General features: G+C 38.5%; 1 protein-coding gene across 6 annotated transcripts in view; it reads right to left on the bottom strand.

The window, feature by feature from the left end:
• Positions 1 to 11,957, bottom strand: part of Ubr3 (ubiquitin protein ligase E3 component n-recognin 3) — a 132,883-nt gene that overhangs the window by 113,016 nt on the left and 7,910 nt on the right. For all 6 annotated transcript variants that reach the window (XM_029473748.1, XM_029473751.1, XM_021152412.2 and 3 more), the window contains exon 2: positions 1,633 to 1,772. In XM_029473748.1, coding sequence (XP_029329608.1) covers positions 1,633 to 1,772 — 140 coding nt within the window. The remainder of the gene's footprint in view (positions 1 to 1,632; positions 1,773 to 11,957) is intronic.

Here is an 11,957-nt window from a genome sequence, read left to right as displayed (position 1 = left end):
ACTGCCCCACCTGGGAATCCATCCCATAAACCACCACCAAACCCAGAATCTACGGCAGAACTTGTGGACAGGAGCCTGATATAGCTCTCTCCTGAAAAGCTCTGCCAGTGCCTGACTAATACAGAAGTGGATGCTCATAGTCATCCATTAGACGGAGCACAGGGTCCCCAATGAAGGAGCTAGAGAAAGTACCCAAGGAGCTGATGGGGTTTGCAGCCCCTTAGGAGGAACAACAATATGAACTAACCAGTAACCCCAGAGCTCCTTGGAACTAAACCACAAATCAAAGAAGACATACGGAGGGACTTGTGGCTCTAACTTGTGGCATATGTAGCAGAGGATGGCCTAGTCGATCATCAATGGGAGAAGAGGCTCTTGGTCATGTGAAGGCTCGATGCCCCAGTATAGGGAAATGCCTGAACAGAGAAGCAGCAGGAGAATGGCAATGGGATAGGGAATATTCAGAGGGGAAACAAGGAAAAGGGATCACATTTGAAATGTAAATAAAGGAAATATCTAATAAAAAAATGCATATAAAAAATAAAAATGAATCCAACATTATGGTTTCAAATTGAATATAAGATTTATAGGTTAAATCATTTAAAACATGTAAAAATAATATAATAGGTAGTACCACAGGATAAAAATGCCACTATCATTAGAAAGACAGAAGAAATTAACAAATGTGTTTCATATTCTACCATCCCTAATTCATAATGTCCCACAATGAACTAAATCAAAATGTGCCTAAATCAAAATCTTAAAAGAATAACTGTAAGTTGAGTGGTTTCCTCTTTTTTAAGTACAAACTTAATACAGGCTTAGCAGTGATACAATAATATGAAAACCAACAGTTTAAGTCTATCATAAGTTGTTATATAAAATATCTGGGGGAGAAAAACAAGAGCAATTTATTATTTAAAAATCTGTTAAATTCAAACATTTCTCAACTACTTAATTTTGCCCAATCATAATATAACTGCAAGTCACTCTTTATTTAGAGGCAAGAAGCAGCAAACTATGCTTCCTACACGGGGTCTATAAAGTCACCTGCATGGTTTACCTACACGGGGTCTATAAAGTCACCTGCATGGTTTACCTACACGGGGTCTATAAAGTCACCTGCATCGTTCATTTTTCTGGACTGCATGGGCATTACTTTACAAATGTTAAGCAAAGGAGCATCCTACCAGCAGAGTGCAGTGCAGAAAGGGCAAAAATTAGAAAAAGATGTAATGTATAAAAACAGCATCAGGAAGCCCATAATTTTATATGCTATCTTTAATATTTTATGCTAAAAACAAGTGGTATCTTGGGCTGGAAAGATGGTTCAGTGGTTAGAAGCAAGCACTGCTCTTACAGAAGATCTGAGTTCAAGTCTCAGCACCTACGTCTGAAGGCTCACAGCTGCCTGTCACTCAAGTTCCAGGGTATCTCATACATCTGGCCTCCCTGGGCACCTACATAGAGACACATACAGACACATACAGACACATACAGACCACATACTCATATACACAGTCAAAATTATAAAATTTTAAGTGATGTCTTCAAAATTTTTCTTTATCATTAATGCTAAAAGTCTGTGATCTGATCATTTAAGAGTATTACAATGAACATATTAAAACATACCTGGTTCAGTATAGCCTTCTCTTAAGTACTGAATAAGACAAAAAATGAATCTTGGAAGAACAAATTCAGACATCATCAGTAAGTCTTTGGGGACACAGGGAATATTTGAACTTGATTTAATCTGATGTCTTCTACAAAACCTGTAATAGGGAAATAAAAAAGAAAACTAAGAAAAAGGGAAGGAAAAACAACAATGTCTAATCAGGCAAGAGTGTATTGCTTCCATTTACAATACTAAAACGGAAAATACAAGCAAATACCAAAGCCAAAAAATATAATCCTTCTTTATGATTTTTAAAGCACGAAGTTAAAAAATATAACTTTAGTAGGCTTTTAAATTAAAAGTGGTACCCAGAGAGACTTTTCCTAAGAAAAGGCCATACTAGCCATGTCCCAATGAGAGCACTAAAAGAAAATCACCATAGGATTGACATGTTTGACTGCAATATATTACTTTCAAGTGTTATTTTATTATTTCTATCCTTTACAAACCTGTAAGTACAACTTGATAGTAATCTAAAGCATTTATATTTTCCATTCCTACCTCAATAAACTAATCAATGATATAAATAATTGAAACTTTATAAAGTTTATATATTTAAGTGAGTGTATATATTCTTGCTACTCTTCACTATCTATTATTTTTAAAAATAGCTGGTACATCTGAACAACAAAGATCAATATTCACAATCCAAATAGTCACATAAGTTACTTTGCTACCAAATAAAAAATTACTAATTAAATACATTAAAATGTCTAAAAATAAACTTAATAGGAAGAGTACAAAAGCTATCTTAGCTAAAAATCATTAAAAATCTGAATACAGCAAAAGTGCACTTTTAAGAGGAAAAATGATTTTATTTCTTAAAACACAAAAATTTTAATTCTTTAAATTTAATTTAACTGGAATCAATCAAAATTAATTCTATCAAGTGGACGAGCTATGCATAAAATAACAACTCAGAAGAAATGATTAATGAGAATAAGCTAATCCATAAAACACAGTATATGGTAATTTAATAACATCAATACACTACAAGTGAGTCCAGGATGAGGGTATGTAAAATCTATGGGTTTAGTATATAATAAACACAACTTGATATGGTAAAACAACTTATAAGATTTGTAGTATTAAGAGTGAGTGGGGGCAGGGGACTACAAGAGTACAGGTGCTCACAGAGGCCAAAGCAGGTCTCTGAATTTGAGGGCAGCCTAGTTCACATAGCCAAGTTCCAGGCCAGCCTGGGAAACACAATGAGTCTCAAAACAAAAGGGGGGAGAGGGCTGGAGGAGAGAGAGAAGAAAAGAAAGGAAAGGGGAGGGGAAGGGAAGGGAGGAAAAAAAAAAAGGAAAAGAACATAAAAACTGATCAGGAAAAGCCGTATTAGGAAGAAATGACCCCACACATTCACTTGTCAATGGTAAAACAGAAGGGGGAAAAAAAACACGTTTACAATTGATACTAGCCAAAGGGCTACCTAAATCTTACTGTGTTTTAGCTGTGTCCTAACCTTTGACTCAGTTCACTTGGCTTACTCCAGCTTAGTTACAGATGCCCTTCTCTAACCTTTCTAATCTTAGTCTATAACCCTTTAACCTCCTACAGAGTGTTTGTTAAAAGGTGTAATTTTTTATTTATGTGTATTCGTATCCCACATTGGGGAGTTGGGGCTGAGGGGGCCTGGTTTCAGGGCCTCTGCAGTTGGAGTAACAGCAGGTTGAACCAGAGCCGTAAGATCTCTGTACTAGGAACCGACATAGGCCCTTCTGGAGGAGCAGCAAGCACTCGGAACCCCTGAGCCCTCTCTCCATCCTCTCCTAACTTCTTCAAACGTTCTGAAATTTTTACTTACTTTCAGGTTTTATAACTACATTAGCTTGAGTTAATTTTAAATTAGAATTAAGATATAAGATAAATATTTTGTGATATTTTCTAAGGAGGACAGTGATCCATGAATACCCACACTGCATGGGGTTTGTTCTATTTTCTTTGGAAGGGGTCTTGTCATGGGGATTTTTAGGCAAGATCTCATGACCTAGAACAGCTTCAGAAGTCCCTAAAGTAGCTGAGGATGCCTTTGAACTCCTAATCTTTCTACCGCCGCCTCCCATTGCTGGTATTACAGGTGCACACCACCATATATGCCCCCCAGAAACTCAGATACTGCACACAGGCATTTTACAAATTCTCTCCTTTGTATATAAAGTAGATGATGGGCTGGAGAAATGGCTCAGCGGAGAGCACCGACTGTTCTTCTGAAGGTCCTGAGTTCAAATCCCAGCAACCACATGGTGGCTCACAACCATCCGTAACGAGATCTGACTCCCTCTTCTGGTATGTCTGAAGACAGCTACAGTGTACTTATATATAATAAATAAATCTTAAAAATAAATAAATAAAATAAAGTGGGTGACAACAACAACAAAAAAAAAAAAAACCCGGGGCTGGTGAGATGGCTCAGTGGGTAAGAGCACCCGACTGCTCTCCCGAAGGTCCAGAGTTCAATTCCCAGCAACCACATGGTGGCTCACAACCATCTGTAACGAGATCTGGCGCCCTCTTCTGGAGTGTCTGAAGACAGCTACAGTGTACTTACAGATAATAAATAAATCTTTAAAAAAAAAAAAAACACCCACAAGACTTACTAACCCAAGAATTCATAACTTACACTAAAGTCCCAACTCACTATTCATTCAAATTTGAGGTATAGTTCAGAAAACATGCTCAGTATATGTAGGACTCTGGTTAGATTCCCAGCACCAAAGTAAGGAAGGAAGAAATCCATAAACACACATATATCTAAACGCATATACACCTTTAACACAAGCAATCCACCACTTCCTATTTTCTCAATAAGAAAAAAGGAGTAAGACAATTTGCAGTGTTACAGTCTCAGTTTGTAGAAATTTAACTCTTTCACTTTATGGTAAATTAGAGAATGAGCGACTGAGTAGTTATTAAAAATAAAATTATGACAATATAATAATAGTTTCAGAAATAGAGATCCTCTCTTACAGCTTTTCCTACTGTTCACAAAATATTTATCAGTGTGTATTCACAAAATCTTATAACTACAATTCTTTTTATTTTTATGATTTATTTATTTATTTTATGTATGTTAGTACACTGTATCTCTTCAGAGACTCCAGAAGAGGGCATTGGATCTCATTACAGATGTTTGTTTTGTGGTTGATGGGAATTGAACTCAAAACCTCTGGAAAAACAATCAGTGCTCTTAACCACCGACCCATCTCTCTACCATCACTACAATTCCTAACAATGTCTTTTTTTTTCCCCTTCATCCTTCCTATACACTATACTCATACATAAATGTTTGCAAATTTCAAAAAAAAATCAAGTCCTTTTGTAAAAGGAATGGGGATGTCTGTATAAGAAATTGCACAGCTTGAAACTCTGACCAAAATATTGTTTATAGCTTAGAGCAAACCCTAATTGATAATAGATAAGTCATTGCTAGACAAAAGAGAAAAGTCCACACAAATCAGGTGCCACCCACCTAACTTCCCCCACAAACCTGGCAACCCTGCTTCGTGCCCTGGGGCTCATTACTGCGGTTCCTAACAGCGTCATTTTCCCAATCATTCCTAAGTAACTCCTTCCTCTCAACTTTCAGCATGAAATTTAAATGATTAAGTGATTGTCACATTTAGACTAGTATACGATAAAGAAAATGTCAGCTGGTGAGATGGCTCAGGGGTTAAGAGCACTGACTGCTCTTCTGGAGGTCCTGAGTTCAAATCCTGAAACCACATAGTGGCTCACAACCATCTGCAATGAGATCTGATGCTCTCTTCTGGTGTGTCTGAAGACAGCTACAGTGTACTCATATATAATAATAAATAAAATCTTTTTTAAAAATGTCATAGTAAAACCAAGAACATATTATTTATATCCATTCTTTCATTTTTCTTAGATTTGAATAAGATTTTAATAGATAATCATGTTTCTTAACAATTTTACTTGTTTAGGAAAGGAAAGGAAATTTTAAATTCAAAAATACCCGCAGCTATAGTTCAGAATTCAATCATTGTTTCCCTTAAAGAGATAATGTTTTCTGCCTTAAAGTCCATAATACAGTCTGTTATAAACATTCAGTGTTGCTTTTATAAAGTAAAAGAAAGCATGAGGCCTGGAGAGATGGCTCAGCGGTTAAAAGCACTGACTGCTCTTCTGAAGGTCCAGAGTTCAAATCCCAGCAACCACATGGTGGCTCACAACCATCTGCAATGAGATCTGACGCCCTCGTCTGGTGTATCTGAAGACAGCTACAGTATACTTACATGTAACAATAAATAAATCAGCTGGGCATGGTGGCACATGGCTTTGATCCCATCACTCGGGAGGCAGAGGCAGGAGGATTTCTGAGTTCGAGGCCAGCCTGGTCTACAAAGTGAGTTCCAGGACAGCCAGGGCTACACAGAGAAACCCTGTCTCCAAAAACCAAAAAAATAAATAAATAAATAAATAAATAAAAGATAACCCAGCATCAGAAGGCAAAAGCAGGAGGATTTTTGTGACTTCCAGGCCAGCCAGGATTACAAAGTACCCTGTCTTTAATTAGTTTATTATAATTATATATTTTTTAAAAAGAAGAAACTAAACATGATAATTTCCAGGAAAATCTATACATGAAATCTGTACATAAACCTATGAACATGTACCAAGTTTGGGTCCTTTCTAAAAGGTAATAATTCTCTCCCCAAAATAGAACAGAGCAACACATTTCAGAGAACATGAAGACAACAGAAAATTCCTTAGGTGACCGGCCATGCAGTTGGGGATATAACCAAGTGGTGGGAGTCTTGGCATTAAGACCTTAAGTTCAATGGAGAGAAGAGAGAAGGGGAGGGAGATGAACTTAACACTCAAGACTGTACTAATTAAATATGTACATAAATAAAGGAATTTAGTGTATCATTAAAAGTATATTTGTTTTCCAGGATTTTCTTCAATATATTTTAATCAAAACACCACTTAACTACAGGAGGTAGTACATACCTTTAATCCCAGCAGTTGGGAGGCAGAAACAGGTGGCTCTCTGTGCGTTCAAGGCCAGCCTGGTCTATAGATGAGTTCCAGAACCTCCTAAACTACAAAAAGAAACCTTGTCTTGAAAAGAAAACAAAAAACAACAAACAAACAAACAAAAAAAAAAAAACCCTACCACTTAACTGTGATGGAAACAAAGAAGCCACTCTGATGACAATACGACTTACTCCAAAACAAACCTTACTAATAAAAAACAATGATACAAGACACTTGGGATATTAACTTCTGCCCTAGATATATCAGACACCAAATTAACTCTTTCAATCAACAACCAAAATCTAACTAAAGTACAAGTGCTATTTTTCAACAATCTGGACCAAGCAACAGGTAGGAACCAGACTGAGTCCTACCAAAGCCAACTTACTTCCTTAGGAGATTGTCCCAGACCCAACACAAACAAGAACCAAAATGTCCTAGGCAAATTTCCTGAGTTGGGAAGACAGAACTTGTTCTAGGAAGATGAATGCAGCTATAATCTGAACTATATCAAAGAGAAATAAACTCAGAGAAATTATCCCCTAAATGCAGAGAGAATGTTCCTGGGTCCTTAAGTACTAGTCAACACATAAATGTAAGAAAATTACCCAACACCAGAGATAAACACTTCTGAAAGCATAGTACTCACTTACATGTTAGATCAAGAATGGTATAAATGTTCCCATAGTCACACTGGAAATTACAAAATCCAAGCAAGAAGCCAGATGTGGTGGAACAGACCTTTAATCCCAGCACTCTTGAGACAGAGGTAGATGGATCTTTTTTTTGAGTTTGAGGCCAGCCTGGTCAACAAGTGAATTCCAGAACAGCCAGAGAGCTCCACAATTGAGACCCTGTCTAAAAGTAAAAATAAATAAATACATGGATGGATGGATGGATGGATGGATGGCTAGCGATAGATAGATAGATAGATAGATAGATAGATAGATAGATAGATAGATAGATAGAGGTTAAAGAGAGACAGAGGGAGAGGGAGAATACATAGATAGGAGATAGCAAAAAGATAGATGTTAGGGACAAACAGAAATAGGTGACAAATGGACAGACAGACAGACAGATGACAGATAGATAGACAGACAGACAGAAGGCAAGAAGTAATTTTTAAGGCTCCAGAGATTGAAACTTGCAACTGCTAGGCAACCATTTCCTACTTAACTACATCCTCAGCCAAAAGTACATTAATTCATGAGCCTTTTAGTCAACAACTCAAAAGAACCTTTCCTCAGAAGATGAAAATTAACCCCAAACTAAGCACTTCATCAGACCCAAGAGGTCTTTTATGATTTGTTTCTTAACATTTTCAAACTATTTACACAAAATAACTGTATGCTAAAAAAAAAAAAAAATTTAAATACACAAAAGAATAATATATGAACAATATTTAGGGCAGCCAACAAAGTACAACTCACAATGTCAGGCATCAAATGTACAGAACACAGAAAAGGAAGGAACCAAAACTTATGAGAATCATCAATTACAACTGACTCAGAAACACATGTGAGAATTAAGCAAAGGATGCTAAATGACCAAAGAAAAAGTAGACAAGTGAGGAAAATGGCCCCAGCAGATAAAGTCCTTGCTAAGCAAGCATGGGGTCCTGAACATGGATCCCAGTTCACATAAAAAGCAAGAAAAGGTAGCACCCATTTGTTTTTGTTTTGTTTTGTTTGTTTATTTGTTTGTTGTGTTTTGGGGTTGGTTGGTTGATTTGGTTTGGGTTGGGTTGGGTTGGGTTGTTTTGTTTTGTTTTGTTTTAATTTTGGTTTTTTCAAGATAGGGTTTCTCTGTGTAGCCCTGGCTGTCCTGGAACTCACTCTGTAGACCAGGCTGGCCTCGAACTCAGAAATCCGCCTGCCTCTGCCTCCCAAATGCTGGGATTAAAGGCGTGCGCCACCACCACCAGGCATGACGAGCAATTTTTTTTAAAAGGCACCCAACATCTACCTCTGGCCTCAATACCTACCTGCATGCTTGTACAGCTCCACACCTGTGAGTGTGTGCCCATAACACACACACACACACATAGATTAGAAGGGGGTTCAACCACAGTTACAAGAGGATAAATCCAGACATTCAATTACAAAATATCCACAAATCCTGTCTGGTCTGATATATCTAACACCAATTATTCCACCAAAGTTTCTGGCTTCAATCAATCAGGCCTTGTTTTCCTTTCTCCCAGGACATTTAATCCCTTTACTTCTGGCCAGTCAGGGAGACATTTTTAGCATTCTTCTTATCTCCTTGTCAAATGATCTACACTAAAGCTCTTTCTTTTTGCAAACACCTATGATAGTATTGACACTGAGCATCAAACCCTTGCTTCATACCACAGTAAAAATTATAGCACATAAACTAAGCAAAGGAAATACAGTTAACAACAACAAAAAAAAAGCAAGTGGGGTTTGGGGGAGGACTCATGGAATCCCAGCACTTGGTAGTTTGTGGCAGAAGGGCTATCACTTCAGGCCAGCCTAGGCTATATAAAGTTCCAGGCCAGCCTGGGCTACAGAATGAGTTTTCAACATCATCATCACCACAACATCATCATCATCCAAAGGAGCAGGAGAGGGCAAAGCAACCAAGAACAAACATGACAGCCTGAGAACAAGGAAACAGACTTAAACACGTCTAACCTCCAAATGTTCTTAGATACATGTAAGACACAGGCAGGTTTCACTGTCAGAGTTTTATAGTGAGTAAAAAAGCAAGACACAACGAAAGCAATTTCTTCTTTTTTTTCATATGTGTATGGGGGGTGGGGTGCACTGTGCCACGAATGGAAGTCAGAGGACAACTTTCAGCTCTCAGGAGTTGTTTTTCTCCTTGTACTATGTGGGATTAAATTCTGGTCTTCAGGCTTCCAGGCTTGGATACTTGGTCAGTAATTAATGGAACAAATAGACAGAAAAGTATTAAAAATGAAAGAGTTCCATATGTAACTGGATAACATAGTGCTTCAAAGATTTCATTGACCCCTGGGTACAAAAAGTCTTCTAAAAATTTGGAAGACCTGGACACCACTACAAACAACAGCTACAAAACACCAAACCCTTTCCAAAGGAACAAGAAACAGGGCTGACAGAAGTATAGTCTTAAAAAACAAAAAAGGCCTGGAGAGATGGCTCAGTGGGAAAGAGCACTGACTGCTCTTCTGAAGGTCCTGAGTTCAAATCCCAGCAACCACATGGTGGCTCACAACCACCCGTAATGAGATCTGACACCCTCTTCTGGTGCATCTGAAGACAGCTACAGTGTACTTATGTATAATAATAATAATAAATAAATCTTTAGAGAGAGAGAGAGAGAGAGAGAGAATAATCGGAAATACAATTGCTTTAAAAAAAAAAAAAAAAGGGCTGGTGAGATGGCTCAGTGGGTAAGTGCACCCGACTGCTCTTCCAGACTGCTCCTCCAAAGGTCCAGAGTTCAAATCCCAGCAACCACATGGTGGGTCACAACCATCCGTAACGAGATCTGACTCCCTCTTCTGGAGTGTCTGAAGACAGCTACAGTGTACTTACATATAATCAATAAATCTTTTAAAAAAAAAAAAAAAAAAAAACAACGCTGGGCGACAGTGGTGTAGGTGGTGGAGCAACAGCTTTTCATAGGCAGGCAGACCTCTGAGTTCAAGACCAGCCTGGGCCACAGAGCTGGCCCATTACACATTATGTAATGGTCAATGTGTAACTCCTCTGAGGAGTTCCAGGACAGCCAGGCTACACAGAGAAACCCTCTCTCAAAGGGGGGAAAAAAACAACTTATTAGCAAAGCACCGCATGGAGCCACAGGCTGAGGAAGAGGCGGCTCAGTAGTGATGTGTCTGCTGTGCAAGCACCAGGACCTGAGAACTCACATAAAGAACTAAGCATAGTGGTGAATGCCTGTAACTCCAGCAGGGGAGGGTGAGACGACAGATCTCTGAAGCATACTGGCCAGAGGTCAGACAACAATTGGTTCTCTCCGTCCATTATGTTGAATCTGTGTGATGGTTTGTTTATGCTCAGTCCAGGGAGTAGCATGATTAGAAGGTATGGGCCTGTTGGAGTAGGTGTGTCACTGTGGGTATGCGCTACAAGACCCTCATCCTAGCTGCCTGGAAGCCAATATTCTGCTAGCAGCCTTCAGAAGATGTAGAACTCTCAGCTCCACCTGCACCATGCCTGCCTAAATGTTGCCATTCACCTGCCTTGATGATACTTGACTGAATCTCTGAACCTGTAAGCCAACCCCAATTAAATGTTGTCCTTTATAAGAGTTGCCTTGGTCATGGTGTCTGTTCACAGCAGTAAAACCCTAACCAAAACAACCTGGAACTTTGTGTTTAGGCTAGACTTTCTGGCTACATAGCCCCTAGTCTGCCTGTCTCCCCTCTGCTATTGCTGGGGTTAAATGGGAGCTACTGTCTTGCTTTTTATGTGAGCTTTAGGTTCAGTGAGACCCTCTCTCAAAAAAACAAAAATAGAGAGGAACAGCAAGATGGGTCAGCAAGTAAAGGTGGCTGTGGTCCTTCCTGACTACCTGAGTTTAAACCCTGAGTCCCACATGGTAGAAGGGGAAAACCAACTCCCACAAGTTGTTTGCTGACCTACACACACATACAAGCAAATTTTAATAAGAAGATTGTAGAGAGTAATCAAAGCACCTATGTCAACCTCTAACTTCATTATGCAAGAAACACACACATGCCTGTGCATATGCAGCCCTACACATGTGCAAATACCCACTGAAAAGTACATATAACACACAAACAAACAAAAGCCAGAAAAGGGGCTGGAGAGATGGCTCAGCAGTTAAGAGCACTGACTGCCCTTCCAGAGGTTCTGAGTTCAATTCCCAGCAACCAGGCTCTCTTCTGGGTGTCTGAGAAGACAGTGACTCTGGTGTGTCTGAAGACAGTGACTCTGGTATGTTTGAAGACAGTGATGGTGTACTTATACATAAAATGAATAAATAAATCTTTTTAAAAAAGAAATTCAAGTTAGTAGTCAATCAAACTTGTGGTCATGGTAATTACTAGTTTAATTACAGAAATAAGCTTTATTAAGCTTCCTGTAAATATTTTCAAAGTTGAACAGATAATGGATAACAGCATTTGCCTACTCAGATGTACTATAGATAGACAGATGATCTTCAAAGTCCTCAGTATATGGCATTTAAAATTTTTTTTTTTTTTTTTTTTTTTTTTTTTGGTTTTTCGAGACAGGGTTTCTCTGTATAGCCCTGGCTGTCCTAGAACTCACTTTGTAGACCA

This window comes from Mus caroli, chromosome 2, assembly GCF_900094665.2.
Source record: "Mus caroli chromosome 2, CAROLI_EIJ_v1.1, whole genome shotgun sequence".
NCBI lineage: Eukaryota > Metazoa > Chordata > Mammalia > Rodentia > Muridae > Mus > Mus caroli.
This window is presented reverse-complemented; position numbering and strand designations above follow the sequence as displayed.